Genomic DNA, 27,870 nt, shown 5'->3' on the forward strand with positions numbered 1-27,870 from the left:
GTATGGACTGTTTTCCTGTTTTTTCACTTTGTGCCCGACAAGGCTGTGCTTCATTTACTTTGAAAGTGCGGGTTATGAAGTCCGAATAAACCTGCTTTGGACATTTTAAAGAAACTGACTCCTGTGACTACCTCAAAAGTGGTTGAGTACTAAACCCTACAGTGTGTATATGTATGTAGACATATATATATCACTGCACAGTACCACTTCTCCTGTCCTGTAATTTAATTCTAAGTATCTCCTCTAGCTCCTATTCTGGTCATTTTGTGGCGTGATTTAAGCGGACGTGGTCTTTAGGGGCATGTTAAATGTCCGTAAAAATTTTATGCCATCTGTGAATTTTAGTTCAGTTGTCCAGAATTTTTTTTGTAGGAGGTTGGCAACTCTGACCCAGGCCCAAGTATAGATGCACAGTCACAGAAATCCCAAAGAGTCCACTTGGATAAAAACCTCAATAAAGGAAGGAGACAGCATCGAAAATCAGGTGAAAAAACTTCAAAGTTCCATTTATCCAGCCATAGGTCTTTCGTATGCTTGAAAAAGACCTATGGCTGGTCGAAACGTCGCATCTATGACAGAATAAATGGAGCTTTGAAGTTTTTTCACCTGATTTTGGACACCGTCTCCTTCTTCTATTCTGGGAATATGTCATCAATATGCTATGACCGGACAACCTCTTTAAAATTATATAAAAAATGCAACACTAAAACTACTAAAATTTGGGCACCAGGTGAGCCTGGGGTGGGCAATGGTGGAACAATTAAAGGCATTAAATATATGACAAATCCATAAATGTACCAAGAAGAGTTTATTTTACATGAATTCCTTGAACGGTGTACATATATGAAGAATAAAGGTGACAATACTATACATATTTGCGGCTGAGTAATATACAGTACTTACACATAGGATGGATGTGGACTACCCATATTAATGGGCCGCATTGCTGAGATTTCTATTAATATCTTCATGATTCAGTATCTGCTTTATTTAAAGCTCTTGTCATCCAAGAAACGCTCAGTGTAGTCACCTGCCGTCCTAGATCATCTATCTTTAGATACCTTTGATTAGATATCCGCTCAGCTTTCATGATGGGAAATCTCCATACAAACACCTGCCGCCTCTGCAGCTTCACAGCATCTATCGTTTTATTACAGTAACTCTACATCCTGGAGCCAGCACTAAACGTACGTCACCCATGCTTCATGCTTTTAGAAGTCACACAATCCAGTATTTCTTTATATACCAGAACACATAAGAACAACTCCAGTCCCACAACTGTTGTGACTTTTCACAAACAAGGGAACAACAATTAAAATTCAGCAATAGGAAAATGATGGCTTCATGATCATATGTCATTTGCATCCTTAGCTTGGGCAGCCATGGTGGAATTGCAGGTCTCACTGCGACATCGGTAACTCATCACAACATTATGAGCACCTTCCAATTATTTCTAAAATTTAGACATTCACTGTTTTTTTGCAGTTGTAGTGAGAATCTGTCACCAGGTTTTTGGTAATCCATCTAAGAGTAGCACAATGTAGGGACAGAGACCCTGATTCTAGTAATGTATCACTTACTGGGCTGCTTGCTGAAGTTTTGGTAAAATCCCTGCTTTATCTGCTCTCTGCCTTCTTTACTCTGTATAACCCCTGCCCATACCAGAGTGGTACACTGTGCATAGGCAGAAAGCTGTCAATTAGTGGTGGATTACTAGCAGGTTTACTAGTCCTCTAGTGATAATCATCTGCTGACAAAACTGTGATTTTATGAAAACTACAGCAAGCAGCCCAGTAAGTGACACATTGCTGGAATCAGGGTCTCCGTCTCTAAATTATGCTGCTCAGATTAGGGGGCAAAAACCTGGTGACAAATTCATTTTAAAAGAGGTTCAATATGAAAATGTCAATATGGATAAATTCCTAAATACTTTTAATCAGAAAATCTAATTTGTTTATGGAGGTAATCACTATGAAATTAAAGGGAACATGTCACGCAATATATGGTTCCTAAACCGCGGGCAGCGTAAATCAAAGCCTAGCTGCGCGACTGCAACCAGGTATATAATTCTCTGAAAAGCCCCGGTGTTTCTGAGAAAATATACTTTCATGATCTGGCTATGAACCATAGCCGGAGACTAAACTTGCCCGGCTCCACCCAGCGCCGGTGCTAGTAATTGACGGGTCTCTCCTTTGCGTGTAAAATGTGCAGTCGGAAGCTCTGCCGGTGTGATCTAGAAATAGCTTGACAGTACATGGTATAGGTTATCTCTAGGTTACAGCAGCCAATCAGAAAGATAGGCCGGACAGTAGTGCACGTGGCCTCTACCACACCATCCCCGGTATCTCCAGTATTAGATCAGAGGATCCACCGGGAGCACATGTTAGAATGTTAGATCTCACCGAGATCTTAATAATACTAAGCAAGTGCGTCTGAAAGCCACCGTTATCCACAACTTGGCATGTAATCGCTTATCCACAATATAGGTGATAATTGCTGATTGTTGAGGATGGATTGCTAGTACCCCCACAGTCCTGAGAACGGGACTCTGAAATGCCCCATTAGAAAAAATGTGCATGAATGAAGACAATCCATTCATTGTCGAAGGGACTACCGGACATAGCTGAGTACAACGCTTAGCTATTTAAAGGGGTTGTCCAGTCTAAGAAGCAAATTCTGCAGTCACTCTCTATGAATTGCGACAGTGTGTGATGTGCAGAATGTCACAATTTCCCTGCATCCCCTATGGATGATGAATAGGAGGAAAAGAGCGGAGATTCCCTGGCACTGCAAAGGACTACAAACTGTGAGGATAAGAACTCATTTATTCTTGCTTGCAACAAGTTTTGGAGTAGGACTCCAAGCAAGTGTTCTTATCCTCACGGGTGGAGTTCTTCTCTGCAGTGGCAATGCCAGGGAATCTCTGCTCTTTTCCTCCTCCTCCTCCTTGTCCATTATGTTCTCCACCCATTGGAATATGTGGCTGTGTGAACCCGGTCCAGGAAGTAAAACACATTCACAGGTTACTTCAAAAACACCCCAGATACCCTTAGTAGTGGTCCCTCAGATGGGTATAGAGTCATCAGCAGGTAACATGTCTCTTAAATATAGTCCCAAAATCATCAACGGATCAAAAAGTCCCTTCAGAGTAGTCTCATAATCCCTACGCATTTCGCCCCCTCCTCATTAATGCGGGGCTCATCAGGGGACAGGTTATATTGAAGGAGAGAGGTGCACTGATAATAAGTGCTACCAAACTGAAGTTCAGTCCAGGACCTCAGAAAGACTTAAATAAGATATGTCCATTGCTATATATTTTTTAAATCATTTTTTTGACCAGCATACATTGCAAGTTTTTAATTTTTTTTAGCATTGCCCTCATTTTTCAGGCGATCCTTTTTTCTATCTCTGTGTATTTGTTCCCTATTGACATAACTATTGCGTGATTGATATATATCTAGTTCGTCAATTAGGACGTCACTGGTCGTTTTGTGTGTTTTATTGTGTGTTTGAGTAGGGATATTCAGGGATAGGTGAGGGACAGCCGTCGTGGAGCGGGGACACCACTTGAACCCCTAGGGTGAAAACTTTCCGCTGTTAGGTAGAGGGAGCTCCTCTACCAGGGTTATTTAGGGTTTATCTTTGACTGCTATGTGTTTATCTCCACCATCCCCTTATTATAAGGAATCTCTTCTCAATATGTGTAGTTTGTCCTAATTGTACTATTGGGTACATATTTTTAATTGCTAAATTAAAAGTTATTTTTTAATGGATATTTTTCTTTTTTGCTTGTTGGTTTCTTAGTTAGCTTATATATACCCTGCTTTTCCAACAGTTGTTGGTTATCTTTTTGGTATTCAGATCCATAGACAATGAATAGAACAGTTATGCACATGCTTGGCCCCTGCTTTATTCTAAAGAGACATTTCAAAGCCCCGTTTTCAAGATCAGAAGAACCTCAACGGCCACTTCTGCATCCCCTCATTTGTTTGTTGATTTTCCACCAGCGGTGATATTCAATGCATCAATGTGACCACTAGCCTAATAGGTCTCAGACCATACATGCTGGCATTACTGCTGAGGCTACAGCGATCCTGTGGATGTACAGCACCTCATCACAACAGAAAAATCAACATAGAAAAATAGGTACCACTGGAGTGTCACTGGATTTATCCGGAGAGAAATCTTTATTTTTTCAAATTTTATCACATTTCTTCCTGTTTACTTAAATTCTTCAAATCCCAGACAACCTATTAAAGGGACTCTGAGCACAGAATGACTGCTCAAGCCAAGTACAGGCGCTCGGTGCCTCATGATGGGGCCAATCATTCATACCTGCTTGTTTTCCATCTATCTCCTCCGTTCTCTGGGTCTATGAAGCAAGAGCTGTCAATCAAATAAGGGGGAGGAGCTAGAGGAGCAACAAGCAGGTGGTAAGGTGTATATCAATGATTGGCCCCGCCGTGAAGCACCGAGCGGCGGGACTTACCGTAGTTTGTACAGTCATCCTATAATGTAATGAGGACAGTTGGAAGATCTGATAATTCTGTCTTTGACAGCAATCTTTTTTTTATAAATACACCCAAATAGATGGTACAAAAGACACTTTATTATATCCTGTACTAGAAGGATATTTATCCTGAAATAATGGATTTTATATTCTTGACTTACTTCCAAGCACCTTTGTAGATATCAATGCTCATTGACAAATTATTCATAGCTGTAGAAAACAACATGGACCACCCATCAAAAACATATTCATTGATCTATTGCAGTTAAGGAGATCTTTATAAAAATGAACACGAGGTTCTTAGTTTAACACTCTGATCAGACTGCATGAAACCCACTGCCATGTCACGGTGAACCTCTCAGTGGGTCCTTGACCTGAAAGGTGCGGCACCATGCACCGACCACTGCTGAAGGATAAGCGACCCACCAAGGGGAGCGACCTGGTGCCCCACAGCTGCAAGGTAAAATCCTCATGACTCAGCTAGCGTGGCCACCACACAGCACCATCACCAAGTGAAAAGAGATATAAGACTCACCTTCTGCATGGTTTCAGTCCATGTTGTTTTTTTTCTACTGCTCTAGCATTTTGCATACTGTCCCCTTTTTTTCTATTTTTCTTGGTACCAGCCACCTTCCAATTTGTCTTTTTGATTTTTAATTAACAGGAGACTATTAGAGGGGTTCTGTCTATTTTTGGTCCAGCTCTCAGTCTTAGACCATATGCAAGGTGAGTTTTTTAGAGCTATTCACTTGGTGTTGGTGCTGTGGGTTGCCCAGTTCTGCTTCGGTGCTGTTCCTGTGGAGTAGTGTGACCTGAAGCCAATGGAGCTTTGCCATGCAGCATGGGTGGGTGCTGTGCGGTACCAAGTTGCTTTTCCTACTGATGTGCCACAACTGCATGGCGCCCCACCTTAATGGTAAGGGACCCACTAAGAGGTTCACCGTGACGTGGTAGTGGGGTTTATACAGTCTGATCAGAATGTTAAACTAAAAAACTTGTGTTCAGTTTTGTAAATTTTTGGTTAGCCGCAATAGGTCAATGTATAAGTCTGGGATGTGCGGGCCATGTTTTTATTTACTACAGTTATATCATTGACAAATTGTAACAAATGAGATAAAAGATATTCTATTTAGTCATCTTGGGCTAATGGGACCAACTCTGATTGCAACAATTAATTAACACAGTGTTATAAAACAAAGACACAATTTCCTGAAATACATTGAGTAGAAAGATCTCACACTCATGCAGACACCAAACATTTTACTTGTATTCATTTCTTTTTAAATGTCACATTCACCCCATCATGACTATTGGCTGAGCCAACAGAGATATGGTACGCATGTTGGAATAATAATAATTTCTCACTATACCATTTCTCTAGGAGGACTGTATCCAGATAGCTGGTCAGATTTCATACAAAAATATTATATACAATGAAGAAAAGCGTAAAAACATTAGAAAATAAGTTAAAAACCTTGCAGAAATAGTGTCATGAAAAATTAATTGAATTTTCACAAAATATAAAATTCTGTAAATTTGATATATTTCAAACACTGGCAATTTTACAAAAAAATATACGGTAGATCTTTTCTTGGATGTGTCAGTAGCATAAAAAGAAGAGAAGATGTAGTCTCAGTGTGCGATCCAGAAAATCTCCACAAATATTTCTGCTCAGTAGGAGTGCATAAATTCATGTTCCCTTCCACACATCATCTAGTGTTCATGCGAAACTGATGGATAACAATGCTTTCTATAAAGAGAAAAAGAAACATGTTTTTCAGCGTTTAGGAAATCACAGTTAATAGCGACTCCATCTCCATCATGTTCCAAGCATTTCCTCTGTGTTAAGGTGAAGTCTGATGCATGCTTGGGCTTCATATTTTCTTAAAGAGTAACTAAGCTTTGTATACACATATAAAAGGCTTTGCAGAGTTATGATTTTTTATAACATAATTTATTACCTCATTTTTCTTCCTTCCCTCCCAAACACCATGCTGAAAATGTTTTTTTAATAGCCTTGTTCATGGTCCTTTAGAAGCTACTTTGAACTGCTGCTGTAGCAAGAATCCCTACTCAAACACTATTTACAAACTGTCTCCTTGTGTGAGAATGAGGTAGAGGAGCAAAGAGGCTCACACAGGGAGAGAGTTTGTAAATAGTGAGTATAGATTCTTACTAGAGCAGCAGGTCAAAGCAGCTTCTAAAGGAGCATAAACTAGTAAGGTGGTTAAAACAACACCTTCAACATTGCATTTAGGAGAGAAAGAAACAAAATAAGGTAATAGAGTATATTACAAAGATTCTTATCTTTGAAAACAATCAATAATCATTACAATCAGTTATTTAATTAAAAAAAAGTTTAGTTACTTAATTCTGCCCTCTTCAATGCTGAATGACTTTGTCTAAGTCAGAAATTGCTAGTTACAATAAATGCGGCTTTCCAAATATACCGCATTTAAGCTTGACATGTGTACCACCAACATACAGTATTTACTAGAGGGACTAGTTCTATTTCAATCCAGCAAAAACACAGCACAAAACATATTGTTCCTCTACGTATTGTGGCTGACTTAATATATTCATAAAAAATATATTACTATCATATGTCTGGGACATTAGAAGTTTGCTATCAAGATAAACAAGTATTTCACAAATTGTAGATGCTTCTAGTCTTGAAATGGGCCATAAATAGAGATATGTGACACCAACATCTAAGGTTATGACAAAATGGGATTCCTTGAGCCCACCAAATGGAAATTATTCTAGTAGACAACCATCCCGTTCATAAAGGAAATGTATAGGAACCCTTTCAATTGCATCAATCAGGTCAAATCCTTTTTGTGAATCGAGTCACAAAAAATAGATCATAGCGGCAAATTATTTATGGACAATTGAAAATTAAATTATTTTCTGGTAGACCTTTGGAGCCTTTTACTGTCATAGCCCAGATATACTAGAGGAACTTAACATCGTATGGTGGGCCAGGCTAACCTTTCACATGTTCTCTTGTGTTGGACGAGGCCAATTATCCTTCCCCTATTTTGAAAAAAAGGGAAGACTACATCATTTCAAAGATATGGAGTATTTCTGGTCAATGGATGCAGCCAACGGCCTTCAACATCTATTAGACACAGAAATATTATACCAAGTACGGCCAGCTAAAGAGTGGTATAATATATAGTATAGTATCAGCAAAGGCATTCTGTACCTAGAATTTCTGCTTACTAAAAATGGTTAAACACTAGTGTATGAAATAATTTAGTCTATTTTGCATTCAGGTGTAGAATAGGGTAGAAATTTAGGTTGAAAATAACTCGGTTACATAGAAAACTCTCATAATCCAGAGTATTAGTCTCCTGTATAAAAATGACCCATTACAATTGGAATGAGGATAGGAACAATTCATATAACAGTCGTTTAGTATATGGAAGAACAATAGTTACAGAGTTACAGTCATTCAGAAAAATTAGTTCATATATTAGTATTTTCCATGGTGCTGTATCGTAAGTGTACTGAGTAACGTAAAGTAGCATTTAAGACAATGTATAAGCTGACAATCCAATGGGACGCTGACATGGACGCTGACATGGACACTGACATGGACACTGACATGGACACTGACATGGACACTAGCATGGACACTAGCATGGACACTAGCATGGACACTAGCATGGACACTAGCATGGACGCTGACATGGACGCTGACATGGACACTGACATGGACACTGACATGGACACTAGCATGGACACTAGCATGGACACTAGCATGGACGCTGACATGGACGCTGACATGGACGCTGACATGGACGCTGACATGGACGCTGACATGGACGCTGACATGGACACTGACATGGACACTGACATGGACACTGACATGGACACTGACATGGACACTGACATGGACACTAGCATGGACGCTGGCATGGACGCTGGCATGGACGCTGACATGGACGCTGACATGGACACTAGCATGGACGCTGACATGGACGCTGACATGGACGCTGACATGGACGCTGACATGGACGCTGACATGGACGCTGACATGGACGCTGACATGGACACTGACATGGACACTGACATGGACACTGACATGGACACTGACATGGGTGCGGGCATGGCATGTTGTAAAGGTTCAGGGTACCAATAAGCCATTGTGCCTTGGCCAAGGTATAAATTATTTTAATAACAAAAAAAAAGGGGCAAATTGCAAGAGGTTGACAGTACGGGTTCATGGTCAGGATACTTGTGATGGCCAAGGTGCTTTAAATTGGGCACCTGAGCCCTAGCAGCCAGAAACAAAATGAAGACCATTAAGATTGTGTAATAGAATACATGAACACATGCAATACACCACATTGAGCCATGGAAGTCAGAAGATATTGGAGATGCTAAAACATTTACGTAATTGAGGCAGAATGAAAGAGAGTGGGCATATCACCATTGTAACTCTAATTTTAGAATGCAAGTTAGGTATGGTTGTAGGCTAGGCCAAGACAAGATGGGGCCTATTTATGTGTGTAATACAGTGAAAGCATAATGACAAGAAAATAAGTGAAAATTCACTTCTGTTCAGCAATTTATCATTACAATAGTGAATGAAACTGGGCCATATGGGCGAGTGCGTCTAACATCATAATCCTGTAGAATAGTGCTGGGCTTCCCATGGTGCCACAGACACCAGGTCCTAGCTGCGGGACACCCTGTGATCAGTTTATCTTAATGGAATACTTAGAACTAAAGGATTTTTAAAAGCCTTTAAATGTCTTCTTTATTGCTACCCAAGTAACATATTACACTATAATAAGAAGGTGCTCCAAAGACACAATTATGTCAGGATACAACACTTGTCCCCATTGTGGCTCTGCACAGATGGACTTGTGGATTAGCACATGCACTCCATTCCTATACCAACCTCTAGGGCAGGGGTCCCCAACCTGTGGCTCGCGGGCCTGTGATGTGTGGCTCGCGGCTGTCTGCCAGCTTGGTACATTGGCACCTGGTCTAGCAAACAGTTATGAAGAGCAGGTCTCCAGATCATGACTTTTGTGAGGAGCCTCACACAGATGAGCAGATCTATATGGACGTATACTGGTCTTGGGAGTGGAGAGATAAATTAAGTATGGTATGTTGGAGACAGGCTACTACTCTGATTGTAGCTGGATGTGAAAGTGTGGTGGGACGGCTTAATGTGAGAATAGTGAGTGGGGTGAAGGTGGGAACCCCAGAATGTATGTATCCTGCCTCAGTGTGATTTCTATGGGAAAACTTTGGCTGTCATTATACATGTAAGGGCTCGCTCACACCACTGTATTTATTGGACGAGTGCTATCCGATTTTAATTTGGATAGCACTCGGACCAATGTTATTTAATGGGTCAGTGCTGATTACTGATTTTCTTTCACTGAGCAAATCTGTCTGTGAAAATAATAGCAGGATTCTGAGATTTCACTCCGAAATCGGAAGCCACTCACCCATTAATGTCTATGGGCACGTGGAAAACATTGGACTGTACTCGGATGACATCTGAGTGCAGTCCGATTTCCGCAGGCTTACTCAATGGAGAAGATGGAGACATTCTGTTCTCCATCTTCTCCTCACCTGTGCTACGATTCTCTCATCGGAGAGAATCAGATCACACTAAGCTGACACTCGGATCAAACTCAGATGAGAGTGTGATTGTAGTAGTGTCATTACTATAATGGATCAGATTCCCTCGTCACAGAGAATCTACGCTCGGGTGACCCTGCCCTAACAGGAGCTCCATTATCACTACTGTCAAGGGCGTGTGGGGGGAGGGGAGCTGGATGTCACTACTTAGTGGGTTTTGAATGTGGCTCGCAAACCTCTCTCCGAGCCTAATGTGGCTCTCAAGGTAAGAAAGGATGGAGACCGCTGCTCTAGGACTAGATTTCACTATGTGTGACCTTCTTTATATCTTACAAATGTCACATTTTCTCAGTATAGCTGACACACAATAACTGACCCAGTTGTCATGATTGCTTTCCAAATCCAGCAAAAAATACAATTTGCATTACTTAATATAAATACATGGTTCACAAGTATATTACAAATCATAAAAGACAGAATACAAAAAGTAAATTTAACATGCAGTAGAAGTGGAGTTACTCCTCCGTACATCAGGAGATGGCAGTGTTTTCACATGATTTCGGAAAGCAAACTCTGAGGCTATACAGATAATATACATACATGCTGATCACGTAGAAAACTATGTATACAGCAGTCAATGTAAGCATTCCACATGGGCAAAGTCATATACGTCTCCATGCCATCATCACTGGCATGCATCAGTAACAACATTATGTACAGTAATATTTTAGACTGTAAAACATTGGAAAGCAAGAATAAATATTTTCCAATAAATTTGATTTTTATTTTTTTTTCTAAAGTTGCTGCTTTACATAAATCAAATACATAGGATATAATAATACCTGTCAATTGTATACACTGGAATTATGGTCTACATTTTCTGGGCCGTGCCTACGGAAATGCGATACAAGGGTACCAATTAAAGTTAATGTCAACCCTATGGGATTGTTGTGGACAATGTTTTACAGTACATCCATATTCAGAATTAATTTTTGAGGCACATGGTTATCTTTCTTAATTTTTGTTACGTGTAGCCATCACTTGAGAAAGTCTACTGCTCATCGGTCTGCCAGTCTTTCGAACAGCAGCGATGAAAAAGAAGTAATAGAATTAGTATGAAACTATCAACTTCGATAAACAGGGAACTGCTTTTAATGGTAGCAGAAACACCTGCACATACCCCTGAGGCTTAGCCTCAGCCCTTCCCCCCTCCGAGAGGGGCAGAGCTGCCGGCTGGCGATTTCTTCAATTCTATTTTCATAGACTGACTCTCGCCACGTGGCTCAAATTTTGACAGATTTCCTGCTCCTGGCACTGCCATTATTGGCTTTACTGCTTTCATACCTTTTGACATGGGAATGCGGGTAGGGATGTGGCGTTGGGTTGACCCATCCTGTGGTGTCTAAAGAAATAGAGAAATATATTAATCGAGAGGTAAATAAAACTCCTTGACAAACTGTGTATTATACAATGAAAATCTAACAATTACAACAAACATTCTTAATCTTTTTTTATATTTCCTTTTTACATTTTTCTATTCTATTTTTGAAGATATTTAGGTGCATGGCCAAATTGCTTAATCTGCTTAAATTAGAGGTTTGTTTTACAGCCCCCTAAGGAAACTTGGACATAAGAGATTGTATGGGAGAATTTAGCAAGCATGCTCTGTAACCCTTCAAGAGTTATTGCTGTTTTATTGCAAACTGTGGGATCCATTGTTATTAAATAACAGAAGACTAATGAAAAGTGATCGGACAATTCCAAGGCTCAGTGGCCGGAGAGAAAACAGCAATCATCAATGACAGTCACATAGAAAATGAAAAGAAACGACACCAACAATTCTTTAAAAAAATTGTTTAAAAACTTAATTTAAACAATAAGTCAATATCAAATTACTAATTCACTTTAATAAAATGTTATGTAGGATCTAAAGAGGCCAGCTGTCACATTTCACATAGTTTTTCTTTTTCTTTTTACAGAATTCAACATATGGGATGAAAATTGATATAGTTTTTCAGTATGGGTTGTTGTGAATATGGCAACACCAAATTTACTGGCTGGGACACCTTTTTGTGATTGATAGAGGAGTTGGCATCTCCATTTCTCCATACACAATAGAAAGAAAAGGCGACCACATTTAGGTCAGAAGTAAATCAGACTGGAACCACAATCATGGTAAAATAAACCTTCTTCACATTCCTCATACTGTAAACTATGTCTTCTCTGTTATGTCACATTATATTAATAGTCACATTGGTTTACTGGATTTCAGATCCTTTTGGGAGCGTATTGGCAGATGTGTACAAGATGACGGTAGATTGGGTGCAGCGACGCGCTTCTTATTACACCCACACACAAAGTGCATACTTTGTATAAAGAAGAACACAGTTCATTGAGTTTTAGGTGTGGTTTGGTTATAAAATCCATTTCCATTCTATTGTTCCTGCACCCCTACGGTTTGTTATACATCATATCTTCATATGACATTAATACTGAACTATTTGAGGGAATTGTCTCATAAAGACAACCCTTTTTAAATAGAATTCAGCCTGGTAATCACCTACTGACTGATCAGCTTATTACTGTCAAGTGATAGGAAAAGATTAACTGTTCCCACTGTTGTAACGCAAAGAACAACTGAAAGACTACTAGATTTGAATGTTGGATCAGGGGTCAGACATTATGGAAAGGCCTGTGAGGAGCTGTGGGAAGAGGCCACATATTGGAGCGGAACGCAACTTGGGAGTTTAGCTTAGTGAGGCCTGGTGTGTTGGAATAGATGTGGAATTAGCAGATGGTCCTGGGCTGATAGAGTTGTGATGTGAAAGAGTTTAGTGTGGGCTTCTTCTTGACCAGTAATGACTGAGGTGTATCATCATCTCTAATGGCTAGCTCTACAAGTCTACAAAGAGCTGCTGGAACAATTAAGCTGGTTGGGAACCAGTGTGGATGAGGGCTGTTAGCGCAAACCATGGGCAGACAGCAGTCAGATGCTGAAGGTGGGAACCAAAAGGATCATTCTAAGGACTACAATAATGTCTAGTTGCCCTATCGCACTGATACATGGCCTGGAGGCAAAATGCTGGATTGAATTGGACTATGAGAAATGGACAATGGGAAGGGTGGCCCAGCCAGAACTATTATAGAGTCAGGGACTGAGGGACTGTCTAGCTTTCAGTGTCTGTGTGAGAGGAGTGAACATGAAAAGAGATCTGAATGTGTGTGAGATAGAGCTCTTGGAATTATAACCCTTAAGAAACAGGAATTGTTGGTAAAAGGACAATGATAATAATAATAATAAGTAATACTAATTTTTATTTCTATAGCACCAACATATTCCGCAGCACTTTACATTTTAGAGAGGACTTCTACAAACAATAAAGACATTACAGAGTAACGCATAAATCAGATACCAAAAGGAGTGAGGACCCATGCATTTTTAGGACACGCTTAAAACTGTGGATATTGTTGAGTAATCAAATCGTCCTGGGTAGTGCATTCCTATGAATTGGCGCGGCACGTGAGAAGTCTTGGTGACGGGAGTGGGAGGCTTGGATTATAGAAGATGTTAGTCTTCAGTCATTAGCAGAACGGAGGGCATGGGTAGGGTGGTAGACTGAGATGAGGGAGGAGATGTAGGGTGGTGCTGAACCACGGAGCGCTTTGTGGGTAAGAGTGATAAGTTTGTATTGAACTCTGTAGCGAATGGGCAACCAGTGCAGTGACTGACTCAGGGTAGAGGCATCGGTGTAGCAGTAGGAAAGGAATATGATCCTGGCTGCTGCATTCAGGATGAATTTGAAAGGGGAGAGTTTGGTAAGAGGGAGTCCGATTAGTAGGAAGTTGCAATAGTCAAGACGAGAATGAATAAGAGATACAGTAAGAGCTTTCTCATAGTCAAAAGGTAAGAAAAGGTCAAATTCTAGAAATGTTTTTGAGGTGTAGGTGACATGAGCGAGCGAGTGAAGTGATATAGGAGGTGAATGAAAAATCAGAATCAAGAGTGACCATAAGACAGTGGGCATGTTGCTGGGGAGTAATGGTAGAACCACACACGGGAATGGCAATATCGGGAATAGGTAGGTTAGTGGAGCGAGGAAACACAAGGAGTTCAGTTTTTGACAAATTCAGTTTTAGATAAAGTGAGGACATAATGTTAGAGACAGTGGAAAGACAGTCACTGGTATTTTACAGTAATGCAGGGGTGATGTCAGGAGACAATATGTATAATTGGTACCACCAGCATAGAGATGGTACTGAAAAACAAATCTACTGATGGTTTGTCCAATAGGGCCAGTATATAAGAAGAAGAGGAGGGGACCTAGGACTGATCTTTGAAGAACCCCGACAGTAAGGGGAAGAGGAGAGGAAAAAGAGCCAGCAAAAGATACAGTGAAGGAGCGGTCAGATAGGTAGGAGGAGAACCAAAAGAGAGCGGTATCTTTGAAGATGATAGAACAGAGCATAATGAGCTGTTAGTAGATCATTGGAGACTTTAGTGAAGGCAGTTTCAGTAGAGTGTACAGAGCAGAAACCAGATTGAAGAGAGTTATCTGAGAGATAGCAGATTAGACGGGAATGGACCAAGCGTTCCAGGAGTTTAGAGATGAAGGGAAGATTAGGGACAGGTCTGTAGCTAGCAGCACAGTTCTGGTCTTGTGATGTTTTTTTAAGTAATGGGTGAATGCTCGCATGTTTAAATGAGTGAGAAAGGAAAGATGCCAGATGAAAGAGAGATTAAAAATTTTAGTTAGGTGAGTGGTGAAAGCCGGGAAAAGGGACTGGAGGAGATGTGAGGGAATAGGGTCACTGCTGCAGGTAGTAGGGCGAAAAGAAGCAAGAACCTGTTTACTTCTTCAGTGACCGGTTCAAAGACAGAAAGTGAGCTAGATGCAGGTCAGGAGGGAGGAAAATGTATAATGTTAGAGGATTAAGAGAAAATTTCCTGTCGGATATGGTCGATTTTTTTCTTTGAAACAACTGGCCAGATTGTCATCGCTGAGGTTGGTGGTTGGAGCCTGCACTCTTGGATTGAGGAGAGAATGAAAAATGTCAAAGAATCGTTTAGGATTATTGGATAGTGCGGTGATAAGGGTGTTGAAGTATGTTTGTTTAGAGAGGTGAAGGGCAGAGTTGTATGTTTTAAACATAAACTTATAATGGATGAAATCTTCGGCCAGATTGGATTTTCTCCACAGACGTTTGGCACACCTGGAGCACCACTGTAGAAGATGTACTTGCAGCATGTGCCAGGGTTGCCACCGACTGTGCCGAGTTGTTCTATGTGTAGGAGATGCAACTTCATTCAGGGCACTTTGCAATGTTTCATGATAATGGTTCAGTGCAGAGTCAGGACATGAGAGGGAGGAGATCGGGGCCAATGATGACTGCAAATTCTTCATAAGTTTCTGGGTGTTAATAGCACATATATTTCTATAAGTGTGGTAACTGGGAGTGTCCTAATGAATATGGTTGAGAAAATGCTACCGTGTGGAAAATATTTATTTGATACGCTGCCGATTTTGCAAGTTTTCCCACCTACAAAGAATGGAGAGGTCTGTAATTTTTATTGTAGGCACACTTCAACTGTGAGAGAATCTAAAAATAAAAACCAGAAAATCAAATTGTATGATTTTCAAATAATTAAATTGCATTTTTTTACATGAAATAAGTATTTGATCACCTTCCAACCAGCAAGAATTCTGGTTCTCACAGACCTGTTAGTTTTTCTTTAAGAAGCCCTCCTACTCTGCACTCATTACCTGTATTAATTGCACCTGTTTGGACTCGTTACCTGTATAAGACACCTGTCCATTCACAATCAATCACACTCCAACCTCTCCACCATGGCCAAGACCAAAGAGCGGTCTAAGGACACCAGGGATAAAACTGTAGACCTGCACAAGGCTGGGGTGGGCTGCAGGACAATAGGCAAGCAGTTTGGTGAGAAGGCAACAACTGTTGGCACAATTATTAAAAAATGGAAGAAACACAAGATGACTGTCAATCTTCCTCAGTCTGGGGCTCCATGCAAGATCTCGCCTCATGTGGTAAGGATGATTCTGAGAAAGGTCAGGAATCAGCCCAGAACTACATGGGAGGACCTGGTCAATGACCTGAAGAGGACGGGGACCACAGTCTCAAACGTTACCGTTAGTAACACTACGCCATCATGGATTAAAATCCTGCAGGGCACGAAAGGTCCCCCTGCTCACGCTAGCATATGTCCAGTCCAGACCCATTTGAAGTTCACCAATGACCATCTGTATTAGCCAGATGAGGCATGGGAGAAGGTCATGAGGTCAGATGAGACTAAAATAGAACTTTTTGGTATCAACTCCACTCATTGTGTTTGGAGGAAGAAGGATGAGTACAATCCCAAGAACACCATCCCAAACGTGAAGCATGGTGGGTTAAACATCATACTTTGGGGGTACTTTCGTGCAAAGGGAACAGTATGACTGCACAGCATTGAAGCGAGGATGGATGGGGTCATGTATCGTGAGATTTTGGCCAACAACCTCCTTCCCTCAGTAAGAGCATTGGAGATGGGTCGTGGCTGGGTCTTCCAGCATGACAATGACCCGAAACACACAGCCAGAGCAACTAAGGAGTCACTCTGTAAGAAGCATTTCAAGGTCCTGGAGTCGCCTAGCCAGTCTCCAGACCTGAACCCAATAGAAAATCTTTGGAGGGAGTTAAAATTCAATGTTGCCCAGCGACAGCCCCGAAACCTGAAAGATCTGGAGAAGATCTGTATGTAGGAGTTGTCCAAAATCCCTACTACAGTGTGTGCAAACTTGATTAAGAACTACAGGAAACGTCTGACTTCTGTAATTGCAAACAAAGGTTTCTGTACCAAATATTAAGTTCTGTTTTTCTACTGTATCAAATACTTATTTCATGCAATAGAATGCAATTTAATTATTTAAAAATCATACAATATGATTTCCTGTTTCTTATTTTTAGATTCTGTCAGGTGAAGTGTACCTATGATAAAAATCACAGACCTCTCCATTCTTTGTAGGTGGGAAAACTTGCAAAATCGGCAGTGTATCAAATACTTTATTTTTCCCACTGCGTGTGTGCCAGACAATCAGATAATCGCAGGTTCAAGTCCCCTGATGGGACTAACAAATATAGTAAAAAGTAAAAAAAAATTATATCAATAAAAATAAAATATCAAATAAAAACCTAAACATTTAAATCACCTTTTATTCCATTAAAATTAAAAATATCTAAAAAAATAAAAACACATATTTGATATTCAAAACAAAAAAAGAGAGCATGGACCGCACCTCCAAAAAATCCTACATATATTTTTGCCGAGAGGCATAGATCATTGTAACTGAACATGAGGTTCTTAGTTTAACATTCTGATCAGACTGTATGAAGCCCACTGCCACATCACAGCAAACCTCTTAGTAGGTCCCTACTCTGCTGTAAGACTGGGTCCCCATGACTCCAGACCGCACCACCCCACCATCACAAAGCCACAGCAACAATGGCCGCCACACAGCACCAACAGGGTCCTGTAGCAGAACCAAAAGGTTGCGAAACGGCCGCAGTCCTCTGTACCTCTCTCCTGTTTGTTTTCCCCGACACCTTTCCGTCCCCTATGAAGTCCCTTGTATAGGAATAAAGGACTATTTTAACCCATGATTCGGTGTGTGCTGCCTATCAACTTTTTCTTCATTGAATATATATATGGACTTGGCTGCCTGCACCACCTAATGAATCATAGGATATGCAAACCAAGATACTGCTAGGTGATTGAGATAAGTGATATATGGTGTGGTGCCTGAATACACCTCTCTTTGGCAAAACTCCCACTAAGAGGTTTGCCGTGATGTGGCAGTGGGTTTCATACAGTCTGATCAGAATGTTAAACTAAGAACCTCATGTTCAGTTTTAGATATTTTTGCTGAGAGGCATTAGATCAACGTATGTTTTTGGAGCTGCTGTCCATTCTCTTTTTTTTCAACATATTTGATATTACTGACTCCATAATATATGTGAAAATATTAAATTAATTAACCCGATCGGTAAACACCGTAAGGAGAAAAAAAAGTAAAACGCCAAAATTACGTTTTTATGGTCACCGCAATGCTGCAAAAAAATTAAACAACAAGCAATCAAAATGTTGCATCTATAACAAAATGTGATTAATAAAGATGTCTGCTCACCCTGCAAAAAACAGTATCTCCTGTTTGCCAGTACATTGTGTGGTAAAATGGATACAAAAAACAAGCCCTCATGCTACTATGTGGATGGAAACATGAAAAAGTTATGGCTCTTGGAGGAATGGGAGGAAACAATGAAAACGCAAGAATGAAAACTGTCTGGTGGGAAGGGGTTAAAATGAAAAATGAAAAAATCCTATTGTCTTACCCCTAAATAATCACCTCAAAGTACCACTTGGTGTCTCTCTCCTTTTCAAACTTGCTACCTATTGCCTGTTGTCCAGTGTAATCCATCTCCAGCAGCAGACACTCTGAGATGGATTACAGGAAGTGGGGGCAGGTCTTTGTCTCTTTACTCCTGCTCTCCTTTCTGTTAGTTAAAGAATCCCACCCATGAACTTTTTTTCACTAAATCTGTGTATATGTGTATCTAGTGCAGGGCCACCATCAGGGCATCACTGCCCTTACTGCTGTATGGGGCTCCGTGAGCAGCAATACAGAAGGTGAGCCCGGGCCCAGTCGGGGCCCCCCCTCTTGTGCTTCTGCTCACAGGGCCCCATGCTGTAACAAAGTGCTGAGCACTGGGGCGTCCTCCGCCTTAGGTGGCGCAGGGTTCCTTACCGGAGCTGCTCAGCTCCCTCATACTTCTCCTGACTTCTGGTCAGGTGACGGCACTTACACGCCGTCACCTGACCAGAAGTCAGGAGAACCCGGCGGCGTGCCTCTCCTCATCGCAGCAGGGACCCTAGGTGCACCAGGATACTGCCTGTAGAGATCGTGTGAGGGGTAAGTATGACAACTTTATTTTTTTTAAAAAAATTAATTAAATGGGAGTGGGGGGGATGAGCTGCACATGGGAAATTGGGAGTGGGGGGAGGATGAGCTGCACATGGGAAATTGGGAGTGGGGGGGAGAATGAGCTGCACATGGGAAATTGGGAGTGGGGGGGAGAATGAGCTGCACATGGAGAATTGGGAGTGGGGGGGAGAATGAGCTGCACATGGGGAATTGGGAGTGGGGCGCGGAATGAGCTGCACATGGGGAATTGAGAGTGTGGGGGGAGGATGATCTGCACATGGGGAATTGGGAGTGGGGGGAGGATAAGCTGAACATGGGGAATTGGAAGTGGGGGGTGAGCTGCACGTGGGGAATTGGGAGTGGGGGAGGATGAGCTGCACATGGGGAATTGGGAGTGGGGGAGGATGAGCTGCACATGGGGAATTGGAAGTGGGGGAGGATGAGCGGCACATGGGGAATTGGGAGTGGGGGGAGGATGAGCTGCACATGGGGAATTGGGAGTGGGGGGAGTGCGCTGCACATGGGGAATAGGGAGTATGAGCTGCACATGGGGTATAGGGAGTGGGGGGAGGATGAGCTGCATATGGGGAATTGGGAATGGGGGATATGAGCTGCACATGGGGAATTGGGAGTAAGGGGGATGAGCGCATGAGGAATTAGGAGTGGAGGGTGGGGTGAGCGCATGGAGGATTAGCAGTGGAGGGTGGGGTGAGCGCATGGAGGATTAGCAGTGGAGGGTGGGGTGAGCGCATGGAGGATTAGCAGTGGAGGGTGGGGTGAGCGCATGGAGGATTAGCAGTGGAGGATGGGGTGAGCGCATGAGGAATTAGGAGTGGAGGGTGGGGTGAGCGCATGGAGGATTAGCAGTGGAGGGTGGGGTGAGCGCATGGAGGATTAGCAGTGGAGGGTGGGATGAGCACATGGTGGATTGGGAGTGGAGGCTGGGATGAGCGCATGGTGGATTGGATGTGGAGGGTTGGAAGAGCACATGGTGAATTGGGGGTGGGGAGAGAAAATGGTGAATTTGAAGATGGGAGTGGGGAGAGCTCATGATGAATTGGGAGTGGGGGGGTGGGGAGAGCAAATGGTGAATGGGGGAGAGTAAAATGATGGTGAATAGAGGGTGGGGTGCGAAGAGAACGGACATGACATAATGAATTGGGGCAGAGGGTGCATGTAAATATAATGAATCGGGGGAGCAGGAGGTACAGAGTAGGGGGCGTTGAGGATGCAGGAGTGTGACTGGTAATAAATTTGGGGAAAGAGTATTCTAAGTATTCTAAGATCTATTGATTAAAATCAACTTTAAGATTAACTTGGTTGGTGGGAAAACCCCTTTAAGGCCAGTAAAGCAGAAATTCCCAGCAATCAGTGTTTTCTTCAATACTTTTAATTTGCTCAAACTAGCGTGTCTCACTTTCAGCATAGCAAACACAAGTGTAAACAGCAGCGTTAGGATGTTCTTCAGCCTGCTCCAAGCCTTTTTCAATTACTGATGCTGTTTGCACTTACATTTACCATGCTGAAACACAGATATTCCTGTTTTATCAAATGAAAACAAATTGAAGAAAGTAATGCGAGTCCCAGAACTTTATTCTACACTGTGTGGAGGATCGCCTACTTAGCCACATGCACCACTGAAGCTTGCAGAGCACCAACTTTTTTATTGCATTGTCAGTTAAACAGGCAGGCAAACCACTGGATAGTGACAGATGCAATGCAAGCTGGGAAGTGAGGGAAAGAAAGTTCAAGCACCAATATGACTGGTAGAATGCTAATAAAGGGACTGCCCACTCATAACAAGTGGATAGAAAGCTACAGAGCATGAGAATTTGGTCAGTTCCTGGGCATATTAGGTAGGTATTTGTATCATAAACATAGAACTGGCTGCAGAGACTGAAGGCAGCAAGAGCATGGAGGTTTCTGGAGGTGCTGTATGAAAGGAAAGATGCAGTTTTATACAATTATAATGACGGGTATTCTATGAGTCTAACACTAAATGTAATTGCGCTTACTTGTGTACTTACCACTGATTGTGTTGCACGTGTAGAAGATGTAGAAGAAGGGGTTATGGTTATTGAACTGGTCACTTTATTTGTTGCAGGTCTGGTTGATATATTAGTCTTTGGAGATCTAAGTACGGTACCAGTCGTTAATTCCTTATTTTCTGCACCAACATTTAAAGGTCTAACAGTTATGACTGGTGTACCTTCTGAGGAGCTGCCAGGGTTTCGCTTAAATTGAGAACCTAAATGAATATGGATTTTGTTATCTTCTGTAGTAATTATATTCGCATTAGAATTGAATTTTCTTATTGGTGTTGGCACAGTTTGTTTTTCAGGAGTAACTTTAAACACCGCACGTCCCATGGTCATTTCTTGTGCATCAGGTGACACAGATATCTCTGGAGGGGCAGCAGATGTTGATACAGTAAGTATCTGGATTGGGGAGGTAGGCCTTTCTCCAAAGTTGCTTCTGCCAGATTCTGAATTTTTTTCCCTTGAGAAAGTTGTTATTGTAACAGGAGACATAGACCTTTCTGGGGATACAGGGCTGTCTAAACCTTTTACTTTCTGAGTCATGACACCTGGAGAAGGAATAATTGTAATCCGTGGTTTCTGAGTCCCTAAGGTTGGTATTACTGTTGTGCTTGAAAAGAAGTCCTCAGCAGGTGGACTTGTTATCTCTAAAGTAGCTGTGCTGTTTTCATGGTCTGGTGTTACTCTTATATGTAAAGGTTGACCCTGTTTTGGTGAAAGGAACACTTCATTAGGGCGTCCTGGACTGGGACTTGGACGAACTGCTCTTTCTGGAGTGATTGGGGTCCCAGGAGAGCCATTTTCCCTTTTTTTCATCCAGGGAATCCATGATTTCCTTATATTTAATTCATTAGCTGCAGGTGGATACCTTTCCAAAACAGCTGACCTCTCTGTAGGTTTTTTAAGTCCAACCTGTCGTAAATTGCTCATAATATGGTTTTCCTCTTGGAAAGATTTTCTGATAAATACAGCTGGTGTCTCTTCCTCAACCATCTCATTACTTATTGCATCTGTCTGGACTGCTGTAGATGTTACAGGGACATCTACCATTCTTCTTCCATTCATGCTCGGTCTTATAGCTCGACTATATCGTTTTGAAAGCTCTAGCTCTTTTGTCAAATTCAGCACATCTTGCCCCATATTTTTATTTTTACTTTCTTCTTCTATGAATCTTTTTTGAAGAACTGAATAGTCAACTTGTAGTTGTGAAAGTTGATCTTCCTTGTTCATCATATCATGAATCTTCTCTTTCAGTGCTTGCACTTCTGCTCTCAAGTCTCTGTTTTTAGCCTCCTCTACTCTTATTCGATTTCGAAGCTCAGCCTCTTGACTAACAGCTTCTCCTTTCTCAATAGCTTTATTTTTTGCTATCTGACTTTTCAGATCCTCAAGCTGGAGAGACAAGAAATTTGCTCTGTCTTGCTCAGTTCTATATTTTCTTTCCAGTTGATCATATTCATCTTCCGTCTTCATCAAGTCTCCTTCTACCACTTCAAGTTGCTGTAGCCGATTCCTAAGTCTCTCTATTTCCAAGATTAACTCTTTTGTCCTGTTATCTTCCTGATGTACAGATTCAAAACTTCTTTTAGCTCTACTTCGTGCGGCTTCTCTTTCCGTTGCCTCCATGCTTTCCACTGTTTTCATCAGCAGGTTTACTCTACAGCTTAATTCACAGTTTTTCTCTTCCTCACTTCTTAGTTTGCTTATTGACTCATCTCTTTCTTTTGTCAAGTTGTAAACTTTTTCTTCCATCTCTGACTTCAATTTCAAAAGATTTTTGCTTTCATCTATAAGTTTTTCTGTAACTTCCATAACTTTACCTTGCTCAGTCTTTAAACACTTGTTTAGATCATTCACCTTTCCTTCTTCTAATTTTATCTTTTCCATTATGATTTTTCTTTCATCAACAAGCATAACAGTGAAACTTTTCAACTTTGTTAAGTCATCTTTCAAACTATGCTCAGCCTTTTCAAGTTTTCCTTCTACTGATTCCAGTTCTTTAACACGAGTTTTAACCAGTTCTACCTCCTTAATTAAATCCCTTGTTTGGGCTTTCTCTGTATCCAACTTGACATAAAGCTGAGAGCATTCTGACTTGCTTTTCATAAAAGCTTCCTCTAATTTTTCTAATTCTGACATTCTTTTTTGCAGCTTCTCTATCTCTAACTTCAGCTCCTTACTGTGCTGTTCTTCCTCATGGAGTTTCTTTTGCAGTTCTTTACATTGAGACTCTGTCTTTGTTATTTCTTCATCTTTCCCTTCCATTTCTAAAACCCGCTTTCTTAAATTTTCTACTTCTGCCATTAAGCTTGAGTTCCCACATTCTCCTTTGGCAATTTTTTCTCTTAGCTCTTTCAACTCATCATCAGCTTTTTGAAGGTTTTTATTTACATCTTCCAATTCTTCAATTTTACGATTGAGACCCACCAACTTAAGTCGTAGCTGACGGTTATTAGATTCTTGAGTAGCAAGTTTTGCAGTCATCTCCTCATGCTCTTGAGAATATTTTAAGGTTTTGTGTTCAATGTCCAATTCCAGTTTAACAATCTTTTGGCTGTCTTCATTGGCTTTGGCACAAACTGACTTGATTTTCGAATCTACTTCTTGGAGTTCTTGAGTGAGGTCTTGGATCTTCTGACTTTGTTGTCCAAGTTGTTCAATATGCATTTGTCTCTCATCCACAAGCATCAGTGCAAATGACTTAAGCTTCACTAGTTCATCTCTAACTTTATTCAGTCGCTTGTTATATTCTTTGTCTTTCCGCACTTGATAAGCTTTCTCCTGTTCCAATAACTTCTTTAACCTGTAAAACCCAAATAATATTTGTTTACAAAAAATACATATTTTTAACCATTTTGAATAGTAGAAATATTCAAGCACCACATGTTGGTATTATGTGGCCACTGCATGTAGGCAATTGTCATTAGAACGCTATGTGTTAGTATTTCAGTGTCGAAGTAGAGTAGCAAGAATTGAACTGAGGTTTTAACAATGAATACTACTTAACAAAATTATTATTTTCCCCTAAAACAATATTGCTTAACGCTATTAAAATTTTGCATTAAAACTTTGTAGAAGTTCAACAATGTTTGATACCATATTTCTTATAAGAAGCATTATTAAAAATAAAAAATAAAATAATCAAATTAGGTGACCTCACAAAAGTTTATTCAGCTTCACTCAATTCTGGGGAGTTTTACATGATAGACATTTAAGAGATAAAAGTTTTTTGGTTTGAGTGAGACTGACCACTGAAACCACCACTAGTCCCAAGGCAAGATTAAGACAAATGGCCTCAGGACTGGTGGTGGTCCCTGCTTTATACCTTCTGTATGAGCCAGAATTGAGATTCACTCTCAAAGCACAACTCCTAGTCAGGCGGGCTTCAGATTTTCATTAGATATGTCATACTACTGCATGCATACTGCTATTGTATATCTTTATATATTAATATGAATGTTGCAGCAAAATATTACACTTTATGTTGCGCGTCTGGTATGCTATTCTGACTACTAAAAAAAAAGTTTATTGACCCAAGTTCAAAAGATTCATTATGATCTTGTTGATACAGGCACCATTACACCAGGGCAAACATGACCCCAATTAGTATAAAAAAAATTGGGGCAGGTATACCATTCAAAATACACTAGAATGCTGCCTCAAACATGGCAGAGTTCTTCTGGACGTGTCGTGTGCCACATTTATTGTTTAGACTTTTTTTATGTTGCACTGGCTTCTTGCGGAGGGGCCAGGTATAAGATCCGCTAAAGTATTGGAGGGGGAAAAAAGCCAGTCTAAAAAAAAAGACAGCCGAAAGGCGGTATATAACTGGGCAAATGTGTCTAAAGATGGGCCATCATTTGGCCTGAACCACTGGGATACATTTGGTACATTTCCAGACTGTCTCGTCTAAGTTTACATTGTCTATATATTGACAGGGTTAGTAAATGTGTCCTATTGTGTTAAAGCACCTTGTATGAATCCCTTCATTCAGAGTTTTGAATGCCTTTTCCACCTCCAAATAAATTAAGGGTAATACAATGTAATAATTAATGAGTATACATCCACAATGAGTACAGTAAAGATTAAATATTAACCCCTTAGCATTATAACTACCCACGACACAATTATACACAAGCTTCATCCGTATAGGCTACAGTGTAATCTACAATTAGATTTGGTTTCATGTAATGCAGTTTCCACTATAGTCCCCTTCATCCCAACTGCTGCACCATCCTCACGGCCTCCAGAAGGTCTTTATGTGATCCCACTGCCAAACAGCTAGATAGGACTCGGTGGACAAAAGAGCTCGCTCATGTTCCCGAGCAGCATGTCTCAAAGTGAACCAGATCTGGACTCTCCTTACCTTTGCAGATAGTTTGCCAGACATAGCTGCTCTCCTCGGAAACCTTAACAAGACTTTCTCTGGCTTCGCTTCTCTAGGGAATTTGCCAACACATTCCAAACATGTCATGAGGATAACAAGAGGTGACTGCTGTGCATGAAAGCTGGGACCACCGACTGGTGATGTCATCCCTTCTTACATGCTTCATCATTGTGCACATTCACTCCACTCATTGTGAGGGGCGGAGCACCAAAAAACCCCAAACGCAAGGAAAACACAAACTTCTCTACAACACATTTCCGCAGGGATTGATATGACAAATAACGTCTCTTACACATACTGTCAGCCATGGTGAAACAATTCAATTAAAATGTGATCTCTGCAAAAAGAAATGCGTTCTAGCATCTTGTAATACGCCATGTCAGTATACGTGTAGGCGGACTATAACTCCTGCGCTGTACCACATCATATAGTGCAATACGTCACACTAATACCATGTTATAGAAGTATTATATCTTCTTTATATTTATTTATAGAGCTATTATATGCCAGTATATGTTAGAATATGTTATTAATGATGTATATGATTACTATAAATATTCCAATGTACTAGTATAATAAAATAGTAGACTGAAGGCTTTTGCTGGCGGCATGAGAAGCATCATTCATAGGTTAGTACTGTGCCATGTTAGGGCAGGGATTTGTCATGCAAATCCTGGTGGGGGCTTATTGCTGTCTGGAAAGTGGGGGGAGGAGAAAGTGATAATAGAAGTCAGTTTTGTGTCTCATTCGTGTAATGATGTGCGGCTAATAACCTACACGTCCATCTAATGTGCATGTTGTGTTTCGACAGTAGGAGAACAACACAAAATACATAATGTAGAGACGATTGTGCGGTAAGACAACAGCTAGCATCAATGCTTTGTTCCTCCCTAGACTTCACAAAGAGGGCTATCTTCCTGCAAGGCAGCAAGGGAGGCATCAGTCACCTCCATCACACTACAGCCAATGGGAGGGTAGAGCTCAACCCTGCTGAAGCCTCCTGATCCACATACAAAAGCCCCCTCCTGCAGAGGAAGGGTTAATGCCAAAACAAACTGCAGGTTCCATTCAGATGATGTAGTGGGAGCAGTTCTTGAAGATTGACTAAAAGCAGTAAGAAAGCAATCACTTCAGCGTTTTGGTGGTCTGCCAGCCAGGGACAATTAACTAGTTCATTACCCATGAAGAAAATTACCATTCGTAAAAAGGCAGCCTCAAGTAAGTAATGCAAGAAATGCTACCAAATGATAATATTTGTTGTATGATATATGTGGCAAAATATTACTTGTAAGATGTTACATATCGGGAAACAGGAAAGGAAAGTGGAGTAACTTAATATCTACATACAGAAGGAGATTTTATAGTAACAAGATTGTCTTGACTTCATAACAGTTTTTAGGCTTTTACTAGACTCCATATCAGAATCGGAGGCAGCACACAGTTAAGTCGCTTCACGGCACTGTCTTTTCTCGGAAGTCTTAGATGAAATACCACATGAGGTTATTTATAGCTAATCCCACCAGAGAGTATAAGACTTGACAGTTCTGAAATACATCCAGCTTTCTTTTAAGATAAGTTTGGATCCCAACCAGAAATGGCAAATGTCACTTTAAATAAACCCAAGAACGCTCATTCTAAGACCTTGTAGAATGCTTTCAGTTCTAAGGTATATGGTTTGTTATCGTGTTGCCTAGAAATATCAACATGTTGCATTCGACATTGCAGGGATGAAATACTGGTATTCTAAATCAGGAATAGTCTAAGACAGCGGTGGCAAACCTATGGCATGCGTGCCAGAGGGGGTACGCAGAGCCTCAGCGCTAGAGCCGCTGTCACTATCCTCAGCACGTGCGCCGTCTCCTTAGCCAGATCACCGCCTCATCAGCCCGGGCACCGCCCCATCAGCCTGTGCCTGCTGCCCCTGCCTGTTCTCTGACGCCCCTGCCTGCTCTTTGCTGCCCCCTGTCTGCTCTCTGCTGCCCCGTCGGCCCTCTGCTGCCCCCTGTCGGCCCTCTGCTGCCCCCTGTCTGCTCCCTGCTGCCCCCTGTCTGCTCCCTGCAGCCCCCTGTCTGTTCCCTGCAGCCCCCTGTCTGCTCTCTGCTGCCCCAAACTGTTCCCTGCTGCCCCTGTCTGCTCTCTGATGCCCCCTGTCTGCTCTCTGATGCCCCCTGTCTGCTCTCTGATGCCCCCTGTCTGCTCTCTGATGCCCCCTGTCTGCTCTCTGATGCCCCCTGTCGGTTCCCTGCAGCCCCCTGTCGGTTCCCTGCAGCCCCCTGTCTGTTCCCTGCAGTCCCTGTCTGCTCTCTGCTGCCCCAAACTGTTCCCTGCTGCCCCTGTCTGCTCTCT

The 27,870-nt window shown here is 41.5% G+C and overlaps 1 protein-coding gene across 9 annotated transcripts in view; it reads right to left on the reverse strand.

Moving 5' to 3' along the window:
- Window positions 1-789: 789 nt before the first annotated feature.
- The window catches only part of FILIP1 (filamin A interacting protein 1), a 320,170-nt gene continuing 293,089 nt past the window's right edge, over window positions 790-27,870 (reverse strand). For 7 of the 9 annotated variants that reach the window (XM_073675575.1, XM_073675577.1, XM_073675578.1 and 4 more), the window contains 3 exons: window positions 21,126-23,940; window positions 11,298-11,519; window positions 790-6,260 (listed from right to left, as the gene is read on the reverse strand). In XM_073675575.1, coding sequence (XP_073531676.1) covers window positions 11,313-11,519; window positions 21,126-23,940 — 3,022 coding nt within the window. In that variant the 3' untranslated portion in view covers window positions 790-6,260; window positions 11,298-11,312. Of the gene's footprint in view, window positions 6,261-11,297; window positions 11,520-21,125; window positions 23,941-25,503; window positions 25,692-27,870 lie in introns of those variants that run through there. The other 2 variants (XM_073675584.1, XM_073675579.1) reach the window with 2 other exon arrangements.

Source organism: Phyllobates terribilis, unplaced genomic scaffold (assembly GCF_046119375.1).
Source record: "Phyllobates terribilis strain yellow unplaced genomic scaffold, ASM4611937v1 Scaffold_3__8_contigs__length_932513732, whole genome shotgun sequence".
Lineage (NCBI taxonomy): Eukaryota > Metazoa > Chordata > Amphibia > Anura > Dendrobatidae > Phyllobates > Phyllobates terribilis.